Source organism: Pongo pygmaeus, chromosome 21 (assembly GCF_028885625.2).
Source record: "Pongo pygmaeus isolate AG05252 chromosome 21, NHGRI_mPonPyg2-v2.0_pri, whole genome shotgun sequence".
Classification (NCBI taxonomy): domain Eukaryota; kingdom Metazoa; phylum Chordata; class Mammalia; order Primates; family Hominidae; genus Pongo; species Pongo pygmaeus.
In genome coordinates this window covers 3,953,641-3,981,042 of record NC_072394.2, presented here as the reverse complement: position 1 = coordinate 3,981,042, position 27,402 = coordinate 3,953,641, and the positions used below count along the sequence as shown (strand labels likewise).

Genomic DNA, 27,402 nt, shown 5'->3' with positions numbered 1-27,402 from the left:
ACACACAGTATTAGGAGAAAAAAATAAAACACTAACAACAGTACAAGAAGGACAAGACCTGCAAGTAGGCAACAGGTATCACTCTTTCTGGAGAGACAGGACCATGCCAACTGACCCATGTAGTGACATCTATTGACCAAAATTTTGGAGTGCAGCATCTTACCTGACTACTTGGCTAAAGGAATAGTGTAAGTTACCAGTAACTTCCAGGGTAGGGAAGAACTCTCTAGTGTACGATGGTGTCCATCAGCAAGGACCCATTCTAAAAGATGGTAAACCCAGAGCTGAGGCATTGCTGTGCAGGAGATGGGCTCTTCCAAGGAGGAGAGGAGAACCAAAAGGAGGGCAGGGCCAAATAGAACCAATGATCCTATGACAGCTACAGAAGTTAGCCATTAGGAGAAGAGAAAAAGATGTTGTCGGTTGAATAAGTGCCCCTGTATCGTGTAGCGTCTGTGAACTAAAACATGGCTCCCAAGTTATTAGAGTAAGTTTGACATGCTGAAAATGTCCTACCTTCCGAAATACAAATGACTCTTCATTGTAAACTGGATTGAGTCCATTATTCATAACCATGCGAGTTCGGAATTCCTTACGTATGGTGTCAGTGGGCAACCCATACATATCCACCTCTACGTAGGTGCCAATTTTCTTATCTGATAAGAATTGACCTGATATAACCTGTAGCAGCACAAAAGAGAGCAAAGAGAAGTAAGCTCTGTGTAAGCATCAGTAGCAAAAAATAATCAGGAAGTAAGAAATTCTGTCTTTTGGTTGGGAGCAGGAATTTCAATTATCTATGGCAATAATGTATTCATTCCTATCAAACCAAAACATTATCGAACAACTACTATAGGCAAAAAAAACCCAACTGTTTCAAGCAGATGTTCTACCTTCTAGAACTGTCTAGAAGAAAACAAAGAAAAAATATATATGAATCATAATACAAATAGTGTCCACGGCCTCTTCATCTCACCTAAGTGTCTACACCTATGAAATGAAGTGACGAATTCAGGTATGTCCTAAGACCCTTCATAGCTCTGAAATTCCATCATGCCATACTTATTAATGAATTCTTTTAGAAGTCTTGGAAAGAGACACACATAAAAGTGAAGCTAGAATTTGTCTGTTATTACTGATATTGACACTGGTCAGCTACGACAGTTTTACAATGTTAGTCTATCTATGATAAAGCTATGGAGAGATGATTTTTCATTTAGTGTTTAAATGACTATAGCCACTTATAAGGGTTTTCTGTTTACATTATTTTCTAGCTAACAATCTGAAACAGCTTTTTTGAGGTATATTTGACATACAATAAATTATATGCATTTAAAATGTACACTTAGGCTAGGCACGGTGGCTCATCCCTGTAATCCCAGTACTTTGGGAGGCTGAGGCAGGTGGATCACCTGAGGTTAGGAGTTTGAGAACAGCCTGGCCAACATGGTAAAAACCCATCTCTACTAAAAATATAAAAATTAGCCAGGTGTGGCGGTGGGCACCTGTAATCCCAGCTACAGGTGCAGGAGAATCACTTCAACCCGGGAGAAGGAGGTTGCAGTGAGCCGAGATTGTGCCACTGCACTCCTGCCTGGGCGACAGAGTGATACTTGGTGTCAAAAAATAAAAAACAAAAAAATAAAATGTAAAATTAGATCAGTTGGGACATATGAGCACATCTGTGAAACTACCTCCGTAATTAAGATGATAAACATTTGTATCATCACCCGAAGTTTCTTTGTGCCCTTTTGTAATCCATTCCTCCCTGCCCTTTTTTCAAAGGCCAGCACTGATTTACTTTCTGTCACTATAATTTGCATTTTCTAGAATTTTGTATAAATGGAATCATGTAGCAGGTACTTTTTTGATGGTATCTTTCACTTTAAGTAGCTAATAATTTTACTAGTGAAAATATGTGTCTCATTTTTTAAAAAGGGGGTGGAATCTTAAGTCAAAGTTGTGAGCAGCACATGGATCTTGCAATTTAACATTCAATATTTTATAATTTCTTTCAAGGACCACTTGCATGTACATTTATACTACCTTGTGATGAGCAGGGGCCTTACCTGCACTGAGCAAGTGGCTGCAATAACACCATCAACAGGAGTTTCAGAGAAGGGGTCAAATGTTCGATCAGGCCGCCTCATGAAATCTGGTTTGAGAAGGTACCTGGTAGGACAGTAGCATAGAAGTTTATTAGTAGGTTTTACAAAGACTAAAACACTCACTAGTTGAAACAATGGATGCTTCCTTTTCTCCATCTGTACCACAGGAGCTAGGCTTTTAGGCAGAGGGTCCTAAGGATGGAAGAGAATGTGCCCGCCCTTATGGACAACCTTAAAGAGCTGTAGCCTCAGTGGCATCCAGGACTTCCTGATCCTATCATCTTCTCTGGAACTTTTTTATCCCCTGATCACCTTTAAATACTTTTCTTTATATGTATAAAATAAAATACAAAGAATAACAATGAAAAACCAATTATATTAGCTATAGTTATCAAAATATAAAAATATGTGATATTCTACCTCTGTATTAATTGGACTTTTAATAATGCATTAAATTATAAGATCTAATGGTAAGATCTAATTATGATGACAATAATCTCGAAGTACAAAAATATTCTGAGACAGCTGTAACAACAGTAGTGAAATCTGACAATGTCTGTGATTTACATTGGTGAGAGAGTCACGGGTACCACTAATGTGACTGTGGATTGTTGTCTACATTCACAATCAAAGGAAATTGACATTTCAGCTAGAGGTAAGTGGAAATAAAAATAAATAATTTCCCCATTTCTAGTAGAAACAATTAAGCAAGAAAACGAATTAAAAGGCATCCAGATTGGAAAGAAGGAAGTAAATCTATTTCTAGTCACAGATGACATGATCCCATAAATAAAAAAAAACTCTAAGGAATCCACAAAAAAAACTATTGGAATAAATAAATTCACCACTATTGCAGGATACCAGATAAACATATAAAAAGTCAATTGTATTTCTATACAATGACAATGAACAATACAAAAATGAAATTAAGAAAACAATTCTATTTATAATAACAGCAAAATATAAACCACTTAGGAATAAACTTTTTTAAAAAAATAAGTGCCTACAATTTGAAAACTATAAAACACTGTTCAAAAAAATTAAAGAAGAGCTAAATAAATGTGAAGACATCTTGCCTTCATGGGTTGGAAGACCATATTGTTAAGCTGGAAGTATTTCTCAACTTGATGCGTGAATTCAGTGTAATCTCTATCAAAATCCCAGCTGACTTTTTGGTAGAAACTGACAAGCTAATCCTAAAATTCATATAGAAACTCAAGGGATCAAGAATAGCCAAAACAATGTTAAAAGAGAGAACAAAATTGGGTGTCTCACACTTCTTGATTTCAAAACTTATTACAAAGCTACAAGATTTAATCAAGACAGTCTGGTACTGACATAAAGAAAAACACATAAATCAATGAGACAGAATCAAAGTCTATAAATAAATCCATGTATCTATGGCCAATTGATTTTTGACAAGGATGCCAAGACCAATCAATGGGTGAAAGAATAGTCTTTTAAATAAATAGTGACAGGATAACGGGATAGTTCCATGCAAATAAATAGATAAATAAATAAAACTGGATCCTTACCTTATACCATATACAAAAATTAGCTCAAAGAGGATAAAATAACTAAATGCAAGAGCCAAACTACAAAATTCCTAAAAGAAGCCATAAGGACAAATCTTTATGACCTGAATTTGGCAATGGATTCTAAACATAATACCAAAAGCACGTGCAACAATACATTGGATTTTCTGTTGAAAACTTTTATGCTTCAAAAGACACTATGAAGAAAGTAAAAAGACTAGTCACAAAAAGGAAAAAATTGCAATTCATATATCTGATTAGAGGCCTATATCTATGTGTATTAGAGCACATAAAAAGATGCCTAACATCATTAGTCATCAGAGAAATGAATATCAATGAGATATCACTACATATACACTAGGATGACTATAATAAGTCAGATAACAATAAGTGTTGACAAGGATGTGGAGAAATTGAAACTCTCATATGTTGCTAGTAGGAGTGTAAAATAATGCATTCACTTAGAAACACAGTCTGGCAGTTCCTCAAAGAGTTAAACATAGAGTTACCATATGACCCAGCAATTCCATTCTTATGCATGTAACCAAGATAAATGGAAAGACATATTCATAGAAAAACTTGTATATGAACATTCATAGCAGCATTATTTGTAATAATCCAGAGATGGAAATTATCCAAATGTCCATCGATGAATGAATGTATGGCACAAAATGTGGTATATCCATACAATGGAAAATTATTCAGCAATAAAAATAATAAAGTATTGATATACGTTACAACCTGGATGAGCCTTGAAAACATTATATTAAGTGAAAGAAGCCAGGCACAAAAGGCCATATGTTGTATAAATTCATTTATATCAAATGTTCAGAATAGGCAAATATAGAGACAGAGGGTAGATTAAAATTCCCATTGGGAGATAAAAGCTAAAAGATACAGATTTTGAGGCGATGACAATGTTCTGCAATTACCCTCACTACACAATGTCTGCCCCTCATGTCCACTGGGTAGTGGTCATATAATCACAGATTCCACAATTTCCCTGAAACTTGTGTCAAAAAACTTTAAAAAAATAAAAAATTTATTAGAAATAAGTAACCATAGATTTAAAGAATCCATACTATGAGCAGTACATCAAGGAAAATAAAAGTACTTTTTTCCAAAAGTAAAGGTTTGCTTTTAAATGTAAAAGAATCAAAATTACGTGAACTCAAATCTCTAATTTTTCTTAGAAGCATAACTTTTATTAATTTCAAGTCTAGATGATGTCAACTTTATTATCTTTTAAAATACAACCCAAAAGGGATCTGGAGTCATATTTTTTATTTAAAGTTTAATGCCACTTTTCTTAGTTTTGAAAAAGTCACCATTCATTGTAATCTTCTAAGTCTGAACAAAAAACAAAGTGTTAAAAATATTCCCTTACATTTGACAATCCAAAAAGGAATCTTTAAGAGACAACACTGATTTTTTATCAAGAATATAGAAATTTACACAATTGTTGAAATGTTAAAAGTGATTTTGAACACTCTTGTCTCCAAGAGAATGCAACCCACAATATTAATATAAAAGCTCTCTATATAGAAGAGATTATCTTCTGTATTCATGGAGTTTTAGATTTGTAGCTTTTTTTGTGGCTAGAGTTGGCAACTAGAAAATATGATGATACAGCAAAAGGTAAAGAATCAGAATGGAAAGTAGGTGAGTAACTACAATACTATGCCTGCGTCTCCGAGGGAAGCCCACCAGCTTTCTCTGGAAGGAAAACCGACACAGACTGTGAGGGGAGGTGGTAACAATGGTGGTTCTGGCTTTCATGACACAGGCAGCATTTGGACCCCAGCTGTGGCAAATGAGGGATTCTGCCTCCTGAGGAAGGTCAGGACGTGGATGAATACAGGACCAGAGTCACCTTTCCAGTTCTGAATCTCCTTGGGAAGTGAGTGTCCAGAGATTCCTCACTTTCCACAGTCCTTTGTTAAAGATCAAGAGCCCTTCCCACCCACCAAAATAAGAAACGGGATCACAATGACATCTCAGGGTCAAAAGCATTCTTCCACATCCCCCCTTTCAAATCTGCATAGAACACTCATCTGTGAAAGAGTGAATTGATCCAAAATGAGAAATGGCAGGGGAAAGGGGCAAGAAACCCATATCCAATTCTCCAAAGCAGGCACGCTCTGGTGAAATGGGTTCATTTTGTATATGTGAAGAGAGTAAAACAGAGTATGCAGAAGCTCGTCAGGACCATGAGATAAGCCCTGGCCCGGGATAGGACACTTAGCAAGCTTTCTTTGATGGTCAAAGGAGCATCTGTTCTGGGTCCAAGGAGGTCTGAGAGAGCAGCAGAGGTTGCCTCTCATATCCCTGGTGGCTGTGAGGGTGCAGGGACCTGGGGCATTGATAGGGAAGCTGAAGCCAGAGTCTGGCACCAGAGCTGGCTATGTGGATGTGCTAATTGTGCAGTTGTACAGGGCCCTGAACTCAGAAGGGCCCCATGCTTGGTTTAATGCTCTGCATCCACCATCCTAAATTCTCAGGAGCCCTTCATTTTCATTCTGCATTGGGCCCTGCAAATGACATAGATGGTCTGTTTGGTGCTTTCTGGTACAGAAAATGAACTCACTCCAGACATCTAGGTCTGTGCAGTAGGCACAGGCACAAGGCCAAAGCCAATGGCAAGGCAGGGATCCAAGGATTCTCTGTGGACTGTGTAGAGCCTTGGAAGGCAAGAGAGGGAGAGAAGAAGGGTTGCTAACAAGGTGGGTGGATAGGAACCCCAAGAATGAGAAAATGGGGTCATAAGGAAATGCATCCTATTTCATCATACCTAAGATGCCATCAGTTGTCCAACATGCCATTATTTTATTTAGCTGCAAGAAAGCAAAATGGCTGCTGATGATAACCGCAAGTTGCTATGCTCTACAGTATCCCCCTTTATTTGCAATTTTGCTTTCTGAAGCGTCAGCTACCCCTGGTCAACTCTGTTCCAAAAATATTAAAATAGAACCTAATATAAAAGTTGGAAAATAAAAATTTGAAATAAAAAATCTATTTTAAAAGATAGAAAACCCAATAGGAAAATCAGTAGAAGTTCTTCACAAAACAGAATATCTAAATAGCCAATAAACATAAAAAAGAGAAAAAAATTAAGATATTTTGAGACCACATTCACATAACTTTTATTACACTATATTGTTATAACTGTTCCATTATTAGTTATTGATGTTAATCTCTTACTATGCCTAATTTATAAATTAAACTTTATCACAGGTATGCAATGTATAGAACCACAATATATATAATACATGTTGGGTTTGGTGGTTTCAGGCATCCACTGGGGTTCTTAGAACGTATGGCCTGTGGGCAAGGGAGAAATGCTGTATAAAAATGGCCTCTGAATCATAAAATGTCATACCATTTTGATGTCAATCACCCACTTTCCTATGAAAGTCTAAAAAGATTTTAGATATTAATTTACACTATTTTGTTTCATTTGCAATTAGGGAAATGTCTTCCATTTTTCCATCTTCAAAAACGAGACTGTTAAAAGCACTGCTCACTTTCCTGGTAACACTCACACTTACTGGGCCTAGTGGTGTGCCCTCCCGCAAGATCAGCCAGGGAGCACAGAGGGGGTTCCCAGGAGGGTTTCTGACGTTTTGCTACAGTTGCTAGATCCTGGGGTGTTTGTGTACTTTGCACACTGATGTTCTATATAAAACAGGGATTCTTTGCCTCCACAGGCCTAAAGGATACAGAATGCCTCTTTAAGAAATGCAGTCCTCAGACTCAGCCCAAAGGGGCAGTTTTTAAAAGTCTTTGCAGGTGGGTAGGAGAACCAGAAGGGTGATGCAGTGAGAACCATGCAGTGCCCCAGCTTGCCCGAGCACCAGGGACAGGAGCTCCTGTGCAGCACTGGGCCCCACATCTACCATCGCCATGGAACACAGAGACATGCAGGTGAGGGCAATTTCTTCTCTTTTCCCTGCCAGTGACAGCCTTTGCCACCAGCTGGGTGTATGGGAAGGGGAATTAGGAGATAAAAGAGTCAACAACATCGCTAATACTTTATCAAGCTGGGCTGCCCCACTGCACGGGCTATTTTTCAGCCTTTCTGGTGAGGTGTATGCTTTCAGTCACACAGCGTCCAACACATCAGCACAGAATTCAGGCTAAAGTAGCAACAGTATCCTTTTCTGTGAAGGTATTTTAAAATAAATGAATGCATTTAAAAATGACCAATGAGGTCGGGCATAGTGGCTCATGTCTGTAATCCCAGCACTTTGGGAGGCCAAGGCAGGCAGATTGCCTGAGCTCAAGAGTTCGAGACCAGCCTGGGCAACATGGTAAAACCCCATCTGCACAAAAAATACAAAAACTAGCCATGTGTGGTGGTGGGCACCCCTAGCTACTTGAGGGGTGGAGGAAGGAGGATGGATGGAGCCCAGGATGTCAAAGTTGCAATGAGCCACGTTTGCACCACTGTACTTCAGCCTGGGTGACAGAGCGAAACCCTGTCTTAAGAAAAAATAAATAAATAACGGTGGAGAGAGTGAGACACTGCATATGCTAATGATGGCTGAGCAGAAACTCTAGGAAAAACAAACTGAACATAGGATTGTCAGGACTTTCTTTTTTTTGAGATGGAGTCTCGCTCTGTCGCCCAGGCTGGAGTGCAGTGGCACGATCTCGGCTCACTGTAAGCTCTGCCTCCCAAGTTCAAGCCATCCTCCTGCCTCAGCCTCCCAAGTAGCTGTGACTACAGGTGCCCATCACGACGCCCGGCTAATTTTTTGCATTTTTAGTAGAGACGGGGTTTTGCCATGTTAGCCAGGATGGTCTCCATCTCCTGACCTTGTGATCCGCCTGCCACGGCCTCCCAAAGTGCTGGGATTAGAGGCGTGAACCACTGTACCCGGCTGTCAGGACTTTTTTTTATACAGAAACAATACTCCCTGCATCAGGCCAGGCTGCCAGGATTCCTCATGGCATGTTGGACAGCTGATGGCATCTTAGGTGTGATTGCTGAGGTGGGCGAGGAAAGTGCTTTAAGCATCACTGGGCCACTGAAAGTTTCCAGAAATGAGCACAGCCATGCCCGACGGGTCCTGTAAGAGCCAGGAGTGCCGAGGCTGCCTCCCTGGGGTCCTTAAAGGACAACTGAACAGAGCACTCATTGAATTTTGCAATGTCTCTGTGTGTGATTGATCACAAGGCCTTAAGCTTTTCTTAAATCTCACTTTTACACAGAAATGTGCAGTTCCTGAAGTACTTTCGTACACATTCATTCAATCTGACTGAGCTGTCGTAAACTGTTAAAGAAAAAAAATGTACCCAAACACTTGTTGAACATGGTAAAGTGGACTTTATTCAAAGGGGTAGGGAGCCGTGGTGATAGGTATACGGGCTCAACTCTTACCCCAACAAGCATACATGGAGATTTAGAACCATGGAGTAGGGTGAGCACCAGCAGATGGAAAATTACTATGAGGAAACATCAAGGATAAGGATTTCTGGCCAAACTGACTTGATAGGATTATTGCTGAAGGCAGGCCAAGGTGATAGGATATCCAGGGTGGTCAGATACCAAGGGCTGGGGATTTTCACTAAACTGAACTAGCATGATTCTTGCTCAGACTGGATTCTACAGCGACTGAGAGGGAAGCCCAAAGGTGGGTCTCATCAGAAAGGACTCGGTTTTTGTCAAAGGACAAAGTCTTTTTCAGTTCCCTGTTTGGTTCTAGAAAAAAGACATTTTTTTTTTCCTTTGAGTACAAACAAACCCTGTGCAACAGGTGTCACCATCTTCATTTTATCAAGCAGAGAAGAGAAGCTCTGAGTCTAACACACCTGCTCTAGGCAATACAGTAAGAACTAGGAGCAGCTGGGAGCTGAGCTCAAATCCTGATCTTTAGACTCCCAGCCTAGGGCTTTTACTCACAGTCCAGGGCTGAACCCCTGGGACTTTATGCCTCGGCCCACTACTTGGGAGAGGAGGAAGTCTACGAAGCAATTTATGCGCAAAATCTCCTGGGTTGGAACACTTGGCATTAAATAACAAAATTGCTTTCACAAAATTCTGAAATATGAATTCAGATCTTTCTCTTCCCAACTACACAATTTATTTTCTTCCAAAGCACACAGCAGAGGAAAATGTAGGGCATGCTCCAGGTATGTAAGTGGTGGGTGATTCGGGGAATAGCATGGTCACTGTGTGTGCAGCCACATTGGCACAGAACCATTCACCAGGCCAGCAGAGGGAGGCAGTGTGCATGCTGAAAAGTCATTCCTAACTCACAACTGCTGAAAAATGTTATCTTGACTGGCAGTGTTCAGTGACAAAAATTAAGACATCCAATCAGGCGAGCCACCATGAAGAAATTCCTAATAGCATCATTATGACGGGATAGATTTCCATTGGATTCCTCTAGAGGCCTTTGGGCAGTGGTCTGGAGTTATTAATACTTACTTGCTTGGGGACAGATGCATGAGGCTGAGGTGGGGTGAGGGGATGACCACATAGTTTTTTTTTTTTTTTTTTTTTATCTCAAGAGAATTCTAATTTTATATTTTCATTTAATCTTTCAGTGTTTCCGTGGAATTAACATTTCCTATTTCACTTCTTAGTTCACAGTTTTCAAGAGTGCTATTTAAGGAAACCAGGACAATATTCACAGCATTATTCTTTGATAACTGCTACTTACAAGACACAAAAAAGAATCAGTAGAGGACAAAGGTTTATTCCCAACTGAATAAAATTCAGCTCGACACCCACAGCTTCATTACATATGAAATTAACTTAATTACTTGATTTGTCCTACGTAAAATGCACATATTTAAGGCCTACATCTCCAGTTAATGTCCAAGTGTGCAGGGATTATTACCTTTCCCAGACAAAAAAACCTCCACTATTGATTTTAAAGTGAGAGGATTAAACTCTAGGATATGTATGAACTGCTTCACTTGTGATTAAAAAAACCCAAAACCTGCTTAGTAAAATGGGGTAGATGAAGAATGTATACGTGCAAATATTCTCTAGGTATTTCATTTGTTTCTATTCCATCCCTCAAACCCAGCTTAAATTCTGTAGCCCCTAATTGAAAATGACATGGCTTCATTATAGCTGTAGTATGGAGTTCTCAATCTAGGTGATAACAGTTTAAATCATATTACTCACCCGCACGATCCATTATACTCAAATTTTCCCTGATTCAATTGCATCGCTAAATCTGTCAAGAGACAAAAATAATTTAGCATCTTGTCTTCCTAGACAAAAAAGACCCTGACAGGGTAATTTTAAACAATAGGTATCAGATTGCTCCTAGGCCCATGGGTCCCTCTTTAATACAAGGTTCTGCTTGGTCTATTTAAGGCATACTCTCTTCCATGTTGAATTGACCTCATGTTTCATTTAAATTAAACATAAAATGTGTTTTCATAAAGATCATGCTAAAGGTCACTTTTAAAACTGGATTCAATATAGGAGTCGTACCATTGTTCAATGAGTATTGAGAGTAGAGATATCCAACCTGCTACAGTGGGAGAGGATGGGTCTCAGGATCCCTGGGCAGAGGAACCCTGGAGATACCCCGGAGGGTGAATATGAAACTTGATTTAAAAGACTGGAAAATGAACTAGGTAAGTATTGCATAAAACTTGGTGGCATGCTTCCAGGATGGGGCGCAGGGGGAATTATTCTAGTGGGGTCCACCCTGGCAGTGCCTGGCTTGTGACTTTTCTCTTGCAAGTGAATAAATTTTTTTCTTTCTTACCATCAGCAAAAGAAATGGGTAAACTGATGAATATTTTTTCCTCTTCAACACTGCACTCCAGTGTTTAAACCTAATATTATAGTGTTTAAACCTAATATAGAATAAAACACAAGCTGGGCTAGCCATTTAATCCATATTATGGACTCATTGACAACTGAGAACACAAGTTGGCCCTTTTTAAGTAAGTGAAGTCATCAGGACCTTGTTACTGGGCCCCCGCTAGAAACACTCAGGATTGTATTGGTACCTATCACGTCACAGTGTAACCTAGCAAGCACTGTGGGGACCCCATGCAGAATGGCGACTCCAGTAGGAGGAGCTTCCGGTCACTGGGGAGGCTCCTTCAAGGTGTGAGAAGTATAGTCAGCTCACACTCGTGCCAAAGGAATGAAAGTCAAAGGATCTTCCACTCAATCCAGATAGCAGGGAACAAGGTGACAGGGATTCTTAAAATACAAAATAGATTTTAAAAAATCCTCAAATTGGGAAGCATGGGCAGTTCTCTTATACAGCAAATAATTGAAGGAAAATAGGGTTTTCTGGTTTTGTTATTTTACCAATTGTAAGAACCATAGAATTGACCATATACAGTGAATAGGTTTTGTGGCATATTTCTATCTATTCTATTTCTATTTTGCTACCTCTAATCTTAATATTGTGATCCTAGGCTCTTAAGCAAATCTCAAAAATTTTAAAAATTTGTTTATCAATTATAGAAATTTACTTTTCCTTCCAGAAAATAAAAAGTCATTATATATTGGAAACCTGACTTTGAGTACACTTTGGAGGACCAAGTTATAGATTAGTACTTCTTCAAATATGTAACTCCTTATATACCATTTTAGTGGAGCTTACTCCAAAATATTCTGTATTTGTTTAGTGAAGTGCCCCTGTGTCAGTCATATTTGCTGAATGTTCACAGTGGTCAGGGTATTTGCCAAAGGAGAAATGAGTCGCCGTTACTATACAAAGATACTCAAATTCTTTTCACTTAATTCTGCCCCTGGAAACAAAGATAACAACTTTGATCCAAAAGGAAGAAAAACGAGAAATATTTTGGAATATGGGATAATGGTTAGCAGGAATAGTCATGGCATTTATGAAAGGAATTAAATTCCAATCACAACACATTATCTTCTACCATTGTTTGCTCTATTTTGGGGTTTTTTTTTTTTTTATTTCTCACCATTATATAAATCCAATAACACATTGCTTTGCCATATGTCTGCTTCCTTTAAAAAATGCCCACAGCCAACTGATGGGAAGTGCTGGCACCATCCTGTCAAAGCGTTCTCATGGAATTTGGGGTCACCGGACATCAGCTCCTACCTGGGGTTTGATAGTTCAGTGAAACCATCTGGCAGCCAGCGTTCCAGAAAATCTGAGGCATGTAATTACTGGAATCGACTCGGCCTCCCTTGGGGTAAATGCGACTCATTTGCCGTTTGTTATAACTGTAACTTATTAAGGAAAACAGAAAAAAAGAGTCCTACAGCAGAGAAAAATAAACAACAAAGAGCTAAAACAACAAAGGTCTAGGCCAACAACGACAAACAAGTAGACAGCACAGAGCAGATTTCACATTTACAAATGATGCTTAAGATCACAGTTCACTGTGTGGATTATAAAAACAATTTTCATTTGGGCAGATTGTCACAGCTGCTATGGTCTTTCCCACATATCATTTTATTAACTCCACCACCAGAATGATGTATTAGCCATTTAATTTCAGAGGCTCCTGCCAAACCAACGTGAGTCAACCACTCATTCCACTTGATATATAAGGATACTTGACAAATTCAATTGCATGTGTCTTCAAGTAGCCAAGACCGACTGATTCATTAAAAGAAGACATGTTATAATGAATATTGCGTTCTGTAAAAGAAAAGCAAAGATGGATTCAGGAACCCTGCCATCAAACCCTCACCGAAAAACAGCAATAAATAAATACAATTACACCCTGAATCACGAGGCCTTGGAGGCTAATGCTACATTATCATGTCAGTAGCTCCTACTTTCATTGACATCCTGTGGATGGAGACATCTGTCTTAAAAAAAAAAAAAAAAAAAGTGCTGAATTAAATCGGGAGTCATTACAGAAATTACATGTACCCCAATTGCCACAGCCGCCACCGACATATGAATTTTTGATGATAATGATGATTATGATGGCTTCTCTAGCCCATAAATGAAGTTTTTAAATACTTCTTATGTTTTTTGAAAACCAGCTTTTGATTAAAAGGAGTCTTCTGAATGCACGTGGGAACAGAAGAGGCTACATGCCCAGCACTAACAAATCCATAGTCTCTCATCGCCACCTTGTGGTTGAGGTCATGAATGACAATGTAATGTCACCACACACCAAGGTGGCTTCTATGGTCTGTGAAACAAAAATAAGGTGGGGTGGAACAGCCCCCATGCCCACAAAGAAAAATGGCAACAAGTTAGATAAAAGCTCATCTGCACCATAAAAGCAAAAAAGGCGACTGCATTTAACCTTTGGTGTTACCTTCTGCCACATGGAAACCTTGAAACTTTACAGGCTGGGCGTAGTTGATCATTGTGGACAAATATGGATGGATATTAGTGGTAGCACCTACATATTTATAAGATGCCATCCACGCCTGCTCATCTTCTACAGTGACCAGGCCCTACAAGCACAAGGAAGAAAACATATAAGTCGATGACTTCAGTAGGACCCACGGATACGTGCTGCAGATTTCCTTAATAAAGATAATTGCACACACACAAATTGAAAGGTAAAGACTTTTTCTTCCTCAATTATACTAAAGGATACTTTAAGAAGTTAGTGTTTTGTAGCTCTAAATAATGCAAAAGGAGGTAATCATAAAATATTAAGCTTATCTTACATTTGTAGGACATTTTTAGATTTTTAAGGGACTTTAAAATATTCAAAAAATTACTGGCCGGGAACGGTGGCTCACGCCTTTAATACCAGCACTTTGGGAGGCCAGGAGTTCAAGACAAGCCTGGTGAACACGGCAAAACCCCATCTCTACTAAAAATGCCAAAAATTAGCCGGGTGTGGTGGCGTGAGCCTGTAATTGCAGCTACTTGGGAGGCTGAGGCAAGAGAATCGCTTGAACCCAGGAGGCAGAGGTTGTGGTGAGCTGAGATTGCGCCACTGCACTCCAGACCAGGCAACAGAGCAAGACTCCATCTCAAAAAAGAAAAAAGAGAAATTACTATATTGGACCTCACAGCAATGCTATGAAATAGATATAGCAGGTATTACTCATATTTTTACAAATTGAGGCACAACATCAAAAATAGTTACTCTTGAACATTAGTGTGCATCAGAATCACCTGGAAGGCTTTTTAAAATAAAACAGATTCCTGGGCCCCACACTCAGAGTTTCTGTTGAAGTGAGTCTGCAGTGAGGCCAGTCATTGCTGTAACTAGTTTCCAGGTGCTAATGATGCTGCCTCTTTGGGGACTGTTTCACCGTAGCACTCTAGAATGTAAGCCACATACATACGTGGTTTATAGTATTTAAAAAAGCACTTAATCTTAAAAGTAACCTAATAACTTGCTGCTTACGACATATTGAAATTGCATTACTTTGCACACAGAAAAAAGAAAACAAATTAGTTTATTTATTGATAGAAAAAACAACAACAAAACCAACAACAAAAATAATACCTTCAAAAGTGATCAATATTTTTGCTGAGAACTTTGCAAAGCTAAATTTCCTGCATAAAGTGAATCTAGTTGGATAAATTCCTTAATTGGGTGATGTAATCCATGAGTTAAAAAATGGTCAGATGCTGGGCACGGTGGCTCACGCCTGTAATCCCAGCACTTTGGGAGGCCCAGGAGGGTGGATCACGAGGTCAGGAGATCGAGACCATCCTGGCGAACACCGTGAAACCCCGTCTCTATTAAAAATACAAAAAAATTAGCTGGGCGTGGTGGCGGGCACCTGTAGTCCCAGCTACCGGGAGGCTGAGGCAGGAGAATGGCAAAGGGCGTGAACCCGGGAGGCAGAGCTTGCAATGAGTGGAGATCCACTGCACTCCAGCCTGGGCAACAGAGCGAGACTCCGTCTCAAAAAAAAAAAAATGGTCAATTTGTTTGTCTTAACTGATGACTTAACAATCTGAGCATTCTAAATTATCAAACTGATTTCACCAATAAAAGCCTGAAATAATAATCAAGTAATGTAACTTGGTTTTGTTTTTGTTTTTATCATTTTCTTAATGTGTCCTCCTGCTCCCCTACCAAACAACGGCCATGTCCGTTCCTTCCATGTGTGTTTAATAATAATAAATACCCCCAGTGCTATGTGCTGGGCACCAGGATGAGTTCTTGCACGCACGGTCTCATTACTGTCTGTGATGTGTAGTGGGGATTAGAGTCTTACTCACTGACCACATGAGAAGATTGATGCCTTGAGAATTAAAATAACTTAGCTAATAAATGACAATGACCAAATGTCAATCTGTACACTGTTGACTAAAATTATGAATTATGAAATTCTAGAACAAGAGAATAATGTACTCACAAATATTTTGGGAAAGGCCTGTGACCATATTTATTCATAATTCTTTCAAATTTAATATTTAGAGGGTGAGAAGATAGGATCTCAACTCCAAATAGGATAGGACCCCACAGGTAGCAAGGCAGTATTTTCCGAACCTCTGAAGTATGAGAATGAAGTTATAAGGCAAACTTCTGCCTGTGGCTGTCAGTCTCATTGTTGTAGGATAAACCATAAATACTTACTAAATAAAACTACTGTGATCACATGAAGAACTTTGAAGAGGATGAAAGAAAGTGAAAAATGTAACTTTACCTTTCCTACAATAAGGCCAATAGCTAATAACATCAAGTAATACTCCTAGAAGTTATGCAGTGTAAAATTAATCAGTGATCTTCCAGAATGTCAATGTAGTGGGAACTAAGATCATCCTTTCTATTATGCTATAATATGGATTTGATGACCTATTCGCTCATTTTTATTTTCAAATTCAATATGCTGATGATCATGTAGTTCCACTGCAGGAATGAAATCTCTCATTCCAATGAAGAAAATGCCTTACTGTATTAAATACCTACTTTTAGAAAATCATCTTACTCACCTGCCCTAGTTTTGTGATTTTTATCAGGATTTAATCATTTTATCACCACAATTGATTCCTTCCTTTGAAGATTTTTTAAATTAGATGCATCTGATTTAAAATGTGCAAGGGAATTATTTTGTTACCTTTTTGTTGTTTTCATGTTCAAGGTCATCTGAAGCCTAATTAGAGAAAGGAAATAATTTGTTTACTTCTCTAAAGGGCAAAATTCCAAATTTATTAGCCATACATACATAGATATTTAAATAAGTGTAGGTAAACTTGTTATTCTATTTATTTGCTAAGCTGGGACATTACTGATGACAAAAAGCCATGGATGGCCTCACTGTTTTATGCACCAGAAGGGCTAATCTTAATGCTCTTTCCCTCCTTTGTGGACAGTCTTTACCTACTTAGATGTTTTATTATGATTATTTAATTGGTGCTTTAGTCATGGGGCTTGGGAAAAGCAGCATGAATGGTCACTCCTGAGTAACTCAGCATTCATGTCTGGGTATTTGCTATGGACTGTACACTGGTGCAGCCCCCCATACTGTCCCCAATTCATATACTGAAACCTTAATTCTCATGTGATGGCATTTGAAGATGGGGCCTTTGGGAGGTAATGTGGTCATGAGGGCCAAGCCAAGAGAGAGCTTGCCTCCTTATTCTCTGTCCACCACGTGAGGACATAACCACGAAGAAGGCCCCCCCACTAGGAATTGATAGCATGGAACCTTGATCTTAGACTTCTTAGACTCTAAAATGGTGACAAATAGAAAAGTTGTTTAAGTCAATGGTATTTTTGTGATAGCAGCTCCAACTGACTAAGACACTAAGACAATATTTATGAAGGTTTTAGCAACTATTTTTTTTTTTTTTTGAGACAGAGTCTTGCTCTATTGCCCAGGCTGGAGTGCAGTGGCACAATCTTGGCTCACTGCAACCTCTGTCTTCCGGGTTCAAGCAATTCTCCTGCCTCAGCTTCCTGAGTAGCTGGGATTACAGGCACGTGCCATGGCGCCTGGCTAATTTTTGTATTAAAACAATACTCTTGAGTCTTAATAGACGTTCAATATTCTCAAAGTAGTCACAATTCCCTATATCAGAAAAGATAGGGTGTAAAGGCAATATTCCTTTGGCTTTGCTCATCAGACAAATAGTCTCCCCTCTTCCTATCACCAAATGTATCTGCCTACCTGCATCTTCATCCACTGTCTTCACTAATCAGGTGTTCCTGCTCCTGTGAAGGGCCACACCTTCGTACCACAGTGATCCCACCCTCTTCCACCTCCTCAAGGAATTCCAGGCAGTTATCCCCTCTCTTTCCTGCAAAACTAATCTCTTCCTCTCTATTGCACCACTTCCAAGTTTGCAAACACACTCCAGATTCATTCATCCGAAAAATAAAACACTACCTTGACTCCTCAGGTGCCCTTGGCCACCAGTCCATTTCTTGCTCCCCTTCACAGCAAAACTTCTCAAAAGCATAGTCTCTAGTCATTCATATCTGTGTGATCCAGTGTCACCACCCTGCCTGGCACTCCACTGAAATATCTCTTTAAGGTTGCCAATGACCTCCATGCTAACAACCCAAAGGACACTCTTGAGTCTTCTTACTTAATCAGTCAGTAGCATTTGTTAAATTAAGTTTAGCCTAAAGCTGTCTCTTTACCTATTCTAAAGGTTTCTTCATAAACGTTCACATAGTAAACTGCAGACTGAATGGATGTGTAAACAGACTGGAACCTACTCATGTGCCAATCACTGAGTTTCAGCCAATCAAAGGTGGCCAACTATTCAACCTCTGTTCAAATAAGGCAAATAAGGCTGTAACCAATCCAGCTGCTTCTGTACCTCACTTCTGTTTTCTGTAGGTCACTTTCCTTTTTCTGTCAATAAATCTTCCACCACGTGGCTGCACTGGAGTCTCTCTGAACCTCTTCTGGTTTGGGGCCTGCCCAATTTGGGAACTGTTTTTTTTTTTGCTCAACGAAACTCTGTTAAATTTAATTTGTCTAAGATTTTTAACATATTCTACAGTCAACCACTCAGTCCTTCTGTTAACACTGTTCTCTTTCTTGGTTTTCTTGGTGTCACTGCCTAATTTCCCTCCTACTTCTCTAGCCATACCTTGCTCTTCTTTTCTGGCTCCACTTTTAATTAGGGCTCCACTTGGGCCTTCTTTTCCACCTTTCCCTGTGAATCATCTCAGTATTTCCATTGTTTCAAATATGATCTTTTGAAATCCCAACTTGTATCTCTAGCTCAACCTGTCTTCTATATACACGTGATAATGATGCCAGTGATCATGAGGATAATGACAATGATAAAGATGAAAAGGATGATAATATACCAGCAACTAATACCTTTACAGGAGTTACCATGTGCCAGGCACCACGCTAAGCTCTTGACATGTCACAAACCATCCACTCTTCACAGTGACCCCATGAAAAAGGTGTTATCGTCTTCACTTTGCAGATGAGGAAACTAAGGTACACAGAGGTTAAGTAACTTACCCAAAGTTAGACAGTTAGGAAATGAACCCAGAGAGAGAGTCAGATGGCAATGCTATATGAACACCTCCCCTTGAATACTTCACAAACATCTCAAATAGTCATCCCATTTGAAACTCCTGAATTCTTTCTCTTTCGGTCATCCCCATGCCAGTAAATGGTACCACCACCTACCCAGTTCCTCAAACAAGGACACTAGAGGGTCATCTCACTTCTTCTTTCTCTCTCATTCCCACATTCCATCCATCAGTAGGCTGTCCCATTTCTCAACATGTCTTGAAGCCACTCAGTCCTCTCTGATGCATTGTCTGGTTTGACCATCGGGGACTCGTCTGGCCTAGAGCAGCAGCCTGTCCTCACTGCTTTTATTGCTTCCACTCCTGTTTCCTCCTAAGCTAGTCTACATATGGCAACCACAGCAATCTTTTAAAACTTGAATCAGGCTACACTGCCCCCTTCTCTAAACTTTTTCAATAGTGCCACATTTCACTGAATATTTGAATTTATCATAATGGTCTCCAAAATCCTACATCACCCAGTTCCCACCTACCTGCCTCATCTCATCTTGTCTCACTCCACCCTCACTTAAGCCACTCTACTCACAGCCCTTGCTGTTGTTATTGTGGTCCCTCCACATGGAAAGTGATTCCACTATCTTTGTGCATGGCCAATTCCTCTTGACCCTTTGTGTTCTGGTTTCCTTATTCTTTCTACTTCATTAGTCTTCAGCACTTGTGTTTATGTTCATAATTGCACTTATCACAAGTTGTAATTATATAGTTATTTGACTACTTGCTTATTTGCTGTTTCCGATCCCTTTCCCTAAACTACAGGGGACCATGAGCTGCCTAAGGGCAGAAGGTGTGTTTTACCCTTTTAGGTCATTGTGGCCTAGACTATGCCTGATAAATGGTAAGTACATGAATAACTATTTTCCTTGGCTGAATATCTGGAAACATTTTTATGCTTACTGTACTGTAGGGGGAAGGTATATAATTAGCAGGACTAGTTCTAGAACGAGGGCTAGACTTGGGATGTTCAGGGGTCATTTTCCTGATGAATTCAAGATTAAACCTTACCCCTGGGATGCTGTCATTGTCTCCCTCCCCAGCTGCAATAACACAATAAATGGTAATATTTAGAGGACACTGGCCAAATGGGTAGTGGTTAATACTGGCCCTGACTAATGAGTAATTTAAATGTCCTTTTAAATTTAATATTGTGTATGTGTCAAGTTCTGGTCACCCAGCACAGACTCGTATCCTAAGCAATTTAGAAGAGGAATTATAGGTTACTTTATTCTCTTGTGGTTCTTACATTTCCAAAATTTCATAAATAACAGCTGCTACCTCTTGAGAGTGATGAAAGAAAGGGGACTCTGACCTTCTTGACGCTATTTGCAACAGCTTCCTTGTGACCCAAGTCATCAGCAGAAAGTTCATTTCCAAATTTGAATTCGGGGTGAGCTTCCTCCTCTTGGTCAGCTGTGTGAAAGACAAATGGAAAATCCATGACGCCAAACCACTGCCAAGTAGTCAGACCTTGTTCACAATCTTGGGTAGAACATAAGCACTTTTAGAGAAAAAGAATGCTAAAAGAAAATGGGGACATTTATATATGCAGTATTTTTTCAAGTAAAACTCTCACTAAACTCTTACCTATTCAACGTCAAGGAGCACATCTTGTTATGTAGTATTTCTCCTGCACCTAAAATGTGGTTTGACATGCTTGATGCTTAATAAATTTTTCTTAAGTGGATGGCTACTTCTATCCTAGTATACTAATTCTAAAAATGAAAGCCTCAAACACTGCAGGAATATCTATAACTCATAAAAGGGTGTTTTGATCTTTCATGACATTGAGAGAAAAGAAGAAGATGCAAGAAAAATACATCGGATAATTTTGAAAGAGACTAAAATGTCCACTTGAATTTTATGGGCATAATGACTTATAGCTTGGACTGGTAGAAGAAAGAAAGGCCTCAGAAGGATTGTGCTACTCCTGCAAACTATTTGTCAAACCTAGCATAGGTTTCAAAGGCTCAGGGCTCATTTGTCAGGCTCAGGTAGGAGGAGAAGTGGAAGTGGGTGCCAAATAAAGCTGGTGTCCCTGGAACGTGGTCTGGTCTGTGAAAGGAAGTACACATACTGTGTTCATTGGTCCAGGAAAGTGACAAGAATGCCAGAATCCACCCAGGATGTTCATGGGAAAAAAAAGAACTACCTGCTGGAAAATGTGCAACATGCTGAGGTGAGATTTGGATTCACACAATCACCATTTGCAGTAATTCCCAGATAAATAATTTGCCTAAAATCTAGCCAGGATCAGGAGAAACCCATAGACCTCAGGATGAGGACAATACAAATCCACATGGTCACACCACAGGGCATAAGGGAATGTTACTGTAAAAACAAAACAAAAAAACCCACTAAAATAATTTCTGAGAAATTCAGAAGACAGATGAGCAGACCCATAAGAATGAGATAGATTTTTTTAAAGCATGTTTAAAAGTACAAAGGAGAATGAAAGAACAGGAGTAAATGAAAAATGATTTCACTGATTCTAAGATGTACTTTTTTTGTATTTTAATATTTCTGATATTGTAGTGTGCTCTTCAAATGATGGTTTTTTCCAGTGAATGGAAACTATTTTTTCTTTCTTAGTCATAATAAAATAGTGGTATCTTTCAACTGGTAGTATCTGGATTCAGAATTTCTAGATAGACTGTTTTATTTTGTGAAGTATCTCTCAAGGCACAGGTAGAGGGTGAGGAAAAGAAACAGCCACCTTCCTCTTCTGGAGCTAATAATTCTGATGAAGGGATATTCTAGAGGCAGACGATTAAAAAAACAAAATCCAAACAACAACAACAACAAGCAGGTCATTGTAAGGCTTAGGCAGGAAGAAAAGGATTTGAGGAACTGGAATACGTCTTAAAATAATCTAATCCAGCATCTGTCTTTACTTATAAACAAGGAACTAGATGCAGAGATATGATTTGACTTGTCTGAAATCACAGAGCAAGATAATGGATCTACCTGTCTCTTGAATTCTTAGCACAGTTCTTCCAGGACTAGGTTTCCATGACCTACAGTCAGTAACCAAGATTTCAAAACTTCTCATGTCACTATTAAATTTTCATTCATTTATGTCTAGTCTAAACTGCCCACATAGATGTAAACTACTTGAAGACAAGGGGCATGCCCCAAACAAGTGGTGGAGACTTAATAACCACCTTAAGAGAATTGTATGAATACACAATCACTTTCTGAGTGTGCAGATACGCACAGACACACCTATAACCACATATAATTTTGATATTCCCCACTACTTGTCTCCTATCCTGGGAGCCAAGTGTCTTTCTGAATCTAAATCCAGCCTAATGCCTGGGCACCTGCTTTCACTGACTGAAAGCCTTTTCTATTTTCTACAGCCTCCAGGCAGGCCTCCCCTATTGAACTATGCTTGGTTTCCCCTTGCCTGCTGTGTTGATGTATTTAAATTAGAGACTCTAGTCACACATAGATAGTAGATTCATACAGTGGCACTAAGGTAATTATAGCCGACTGGTTGACCAGAACCAAAGCCAAGTATTACTGAGGCAACCTAAGAATCACACACATAACAGGTGAAACAGGAGCCTTGTGCCATCTAGGTGGATGATTCTGTCCTTAGGTACTTTCCTATGTGGACACTAAATCATGCGGTTATTTCTGTTAAAACTTAACCCAAATCTCAAGCATATTTTGGAATAACATGGGATTCACTAGAGGCAAATATTTTTCTGCCTGGAGGAATAATTACCATATGTATGTAGATGGTGGGAAAGCACCTTTAAGAATAATACATGAAGCCATACTGATGCTAATTTTAGATGACTGTGTGTGTTTAGGAAACATCACATCTTTGACTTTCATTCGTTCTATTCTTTCTCCTTTTTAAAAAGGTATTTTTGCATATCTATGTTTTTACCATATTCCTGTGAATCGAAAGGGCAGTACTGTAAGGTACAAAAAGTCTTGACTCTGGAATCAGGTAGCTCCGGGATTGAATCTTAGTGCAATCGGTTGCCCACTGTGGGATCATGTGCAAAATATGTTACCTCTCTAAGCTTCAGTCCCCTCATCTGAAAAATTGGTGTGATAATACCCATTTCAGAGGCGGAGCTTGCAGTGAGCTGAGATCGTGCCACTGCGCTCCAGCCTGGGCGACAGAGCAAGACTCCATCTCAAAAATAATAATAATAATAATAATACTACCCATTTCATCAGGCTGTATACAGGTTATAAGGCTGTAATGTAAGCTGCTTGGTCCACTGTTGGTACAACGATGGTAGTAATTATTATTAACATTGTTTTCTTGTTAATTTATTCCATTATTTCTGCAGTTTGTTTTACTGGATTATCGTATCAGTAATGCCTTGCATATTTTAATTACCATCTATGAAATTTAACTTAAAGGAACTGGTTTTACTGAATAGTCATCTTTTTTGCATCTCAGGAGTATTTTCTTGATAGTTTGAAATATATTTCTGTAAATATATTTTTCTTAAATCTTGTTTAGATTTATTATTTGCAAAAAAAAGTGAAAAAATATAGTAGGCATCATGGCTGACTATATTTTCCAAAGACAGCTGCCATATCATCTGCCCTCCTCTGTGCTCTTATGCAACGTGACCTTCTCACTCACTCACCCTCTTGAACTTGGATGGGCCCTGAGACTGCTTTGATGAATAAAACATAGAGGAAGTGATACTGCACTAGTTCCAGGCCTAGCTCTTAAATAATTTAGCAGCTTCTGCTTCCTGCCTCTTGGGACACTGGCTCTTAGATGTTCCATCTGGGGGACTTAGCCATCATGCTGTGAGAAGCCCAAATCACAGAGGGAGGCCACAGGGGTACTATGGTCAGTGAGGCCCAGCTGAGCTCCCAGCATTCAGCCAGCATCCACTGCCAACATGTGAGTGAGCCGTCCTGGATAACCCACCCAAGGGAACCAGTCAGCCCCAGATGTCATCTGCTGACAAAAGCATGAGAAACCCAAGGGAGAACCACCAACCTGAGCCCAGATGACCCACAGAATTATGACAGGAAATGATAAGGTGTTGTTATAAGCCCCTAAATTTGGGGATGGTTTATTGCATAGTAACAGATGACCATAATAACAAGTATCAACTGAGTAGTATCAGATATCTTTAGCCTCCTAGCCCCTCCCTGCCACATAAAACAAATGAAAGTACAGTCATTATGACTTTTCTCTGGGAGTAATGTCAAACCCAAGGACTGGACATGCAACTGAGTCACTTATAAAGTCTGTTCCACAGTCAGGAGTCTTTATTAAGGAGTCTTAAATAAGGTTAGTTAATTCTTCCAACTTTTGGATTTTTAGCTCTATGTCTAGCTTTCCTAAAAGAGAATGTCTGTCCTCTGATGGATCTGGGCAAAGTAAACTGAAAAGCTTCTGGTGTTCACCATTCTAGGTGCTATTAAGAAAGAACATTCATGATTTATGGGAAGAGGTAAAAATATCAACGTTCATAGGAGTTTGGGAGACTCCCATGGATGACGCTGAGAGGTTCAAGACTTCAGTGGAGGAAGTCACTGCAGAGGTGGTAGAAAGAGTAAGAGAACTAGAATTTGAAAAGGAGCCTGAACATGGGACTGAATTGCTGCAATTTCATGATAAAACTTAAACAGATGAGGAGTTGTTTCTTGTGAATGAGCAAAGAAGGTGGTTTTTTGAGATGGAATCTACTTCAGGTAAAGATACTGTGAGCATTCTTGAAATGACAACACAGGATTTAAAATATTACATAAACCTGGTTGAGAAGGCATCACAGCAGGGTTTGAGAGGATTGGCTTCAATTTTGAAAGAAGCTCTACTCTGGGTAAAGTGTCATCAAATGGCACCGCATGCTACAGAGAAATCTTTTGTGAAAAGAAGGGTCAATTGGTGCAGCAAACTTCATTGTTGTCTTATTTTTAAAAATTACCACAGCCCCCCCAATCTTTGGCAACTACCTCCCTGATCACTCAAGGCAAGACCCTCCACACAACGATTTCAATTTGATGCAGGTTTAGATAATTGTTAGCATTTTTAAGCAATAGGTATTTTTAAATTAAGTTACATTTTTGGACATAATGCTATTATTGAGCACTTAATAGCCTACAGTACAGTGTAAATATAATTTCTGTGTGCATAGGGAAACAAAAATTCTTGTGAATCACTTTTTTGCAATATTTACTTCATTGTAGGGGTCTAGAACCAAATCTGCAATATTTCTAAGGTATGCCTGTATATAAATCCAAGGCATTGTATAACCAATGCAAGTCCCTGTCATTTTGTTCATCAATTCTCATGAACATAACAAACAAATAATTCTCTAAAATCATCCCCAAACTCTCAAATGACCCATTTACAACTGAACATTATGATTGTTGCTATGTGATCAAAGTAAAAGAGAAGGTAATAGCACATACTCAAATATTTTAAACAAGACTGCCTTCTTAAAATTATCTAGCTACACAGAGATAATTCTGGTGAGCTGGTTATTTGAAGGAATTTGAACTTGAAATTTTAATACTGGCTTTTAGTTTCTAGTTCATTTTGTGGAAACAAACCAATCATTTGCCTGAGGGTCTCTTAAATTATTTGCCTCTCTACTATCATCATTAACAAGACTGAAGTTCATGTTTTTGTCTATAGAAAGGGATTGCAAAATGTTCCTTACATTGCTTTCTCTGCCTACTACCACAAGTGCTTCAAGGATTCTCTGGCTATGAATTTCTGCTGAATAGCTAAATGGCCAATAGGAAGGGAGATGACAAAGCCATTAAAATTTAGTAGCCAGAAAAAATGGGAAGTGTTTGGCAAAATACCAGGAATACCAAAATACTACTATGAAGAATTAAAACAGCATTATTATATAAAAGTGTCTTCTGAAAGAAATTCCTGGTTTTCTTACTCATTTATTTTTGAAACAAGGCCTCAGTCCGTTGTCCAGCCTGGAGTGCAGTGGTAGGATTACATATAGCTCACTGCAGCCTTGAACCTCTGGGCTCAAGGGATCCTACTGCCTCAGCCTCCCCAGTAGCTGGGACTACAGACACAGGCCACCACGTCTGGCTTAATTTTTTATTTTTTGTAGGCATGGGGTCTCATCTCTACGAAAATGCTGCCCAGGCTGGTCTTGAACTCCTGGGCTCAAGCAATCCTCCCACCTCGGCCTCCCCAAGTGCTGGGATTATGGGCTTGAGCCATTGTGCCCAGCCTGGTTTTCTTATTTAAAAAGTATTTTCAAAGCATGTAACTTAAAATAAAAGCAAACAGCTCACCACTTTCGATCTCCTCTTCATTATCGTCCTCTAAGATGTTTGCTGGGGAGGCAGACTCTCCAGCTTCCATCATGCTTCTCAAAGCTTCCAGCTGTTCTGTTAGCAAAAACACGGAAAGAGATGGTGACAGATGCTAGGTAACATACAAACCCTAGGCCTTGAGATCGACACTGAGGAGGACGTGAAAAGGGAGAAGAAATAGAATGTTCAGGCACCAAGGCGCCATGTTTCTAAGGTTCAGCAGTGATCTCTCTCTCGCCCTTTCCTGGTTGTCTCGACCTTGTAAGAAACCTGCAACAACCACCTTATATACACATGATGAAGAATTGCGGGGACATGGGTGAAAAGCCCAAAATTCTGGTCACCAGGTTTGAGAGGAGGTTCAGTTCTTGTGAAGGATTTAAGGCTAGATAACAAAAGCCCATAATTTGGAGAATCTGGCACAGACCAAGGTTTATGAACAGTTATGGGGAACTGATTGAAAATAGGCAGGTTGGCAACAAAACTTCAGGAAAAAATATTTGCAACTGATTTAATGGGAATTATATCCTACTATACAAAATAAGACTAAAATTTTTCTATAAGTCAGAAAGATAAAGGTAAACAAAATAATAAAAATGGGAAAACACATAGGGACAAACCACAAATAGTAATATGCAAAAAACTAGTTATTGAAGACACACAAATAAAAAAACCCCTAAGGTACCAATTTTTTTCTATGAGTTGGACACACATTTAAAAATGGCCAACAGCCAGCATTAAGGATATTGGTGGGAAACAGGCACTCTCATATATGACTGGTGAAGAGTCTAAGTTGGCAGAACTTTCCTAAAAGAAAGCATAACAAACTATATCACAATATAAAATATATATATGTTTTGGCTGAATAACTCTAATTGCACCAATTGATTTCAAGGAGAGGGTTGCACAAACATACAAAATAACATTCAAGCATGTTTATAGTAGTGAAAATCCATCAACTTGGGACTGGTTACATCATGCTATAATAAATGCATACAATTCTATGTCATATATATTAAATTCTATATAGTGTTTCATACATTAGGATTAAAGTATGTAGATTTATATCC

General features: G+C 39.2%; 1 protein-coding gene across 10 annotated transcripts in view; it reads right to left on the bottom strand.

Annotated features, from left to right (window-relative positions):
* The window catches only part of PLCB4 (phospholipase C beta 4), a 414,850-nt gene that overhangs the window by 58,255 nt on the left and 329,193 nt on the right, over positions 1–27,402 (bottom strand). For 8 of the 10 annotated variants that reach the window (XM_063659442.1, XM_054467181.2, XM_054467170.2 and 5 more), the window contains 9 exons: positions 26,312–26,407; positions 20,361–20,461; positions 16,608–16,643; positions 13,889–14,030; positions 13,170–13,254; positions 12,709–12,833; positions 10,785–10,836; positions 2,070–2,172; positions 517–681 (listed from right to left, as the gene is read on the bottom strand). In XM_063659442.1, coding sequence (XP_063515512.1) covers positions 517–681; positions 2,070–2,172; positions 10,785–10,836; positions 12,709–12,833; positions 13,170–13,254; positions 13,889–14,030; positions 16,608–16,643; positions 20,361–20,461; positions 26,312–26,407 — 905 coding nt within the window. The remainder of the gene's footprint in view (positions 1–516; positions 682–2,069; positions 2,173–10,784; positions 10,837–12,708; positions 12,834–13,169; positions 13,255–13,888; positions 14,031–16,607; positions 16,644–20,360; positions 20,462–26,311; positions 26,408–27,402) is intronic. The other 2 variants (XM_063659443.1, XM_063659441.1) reach the window with 1 other exon arrangement.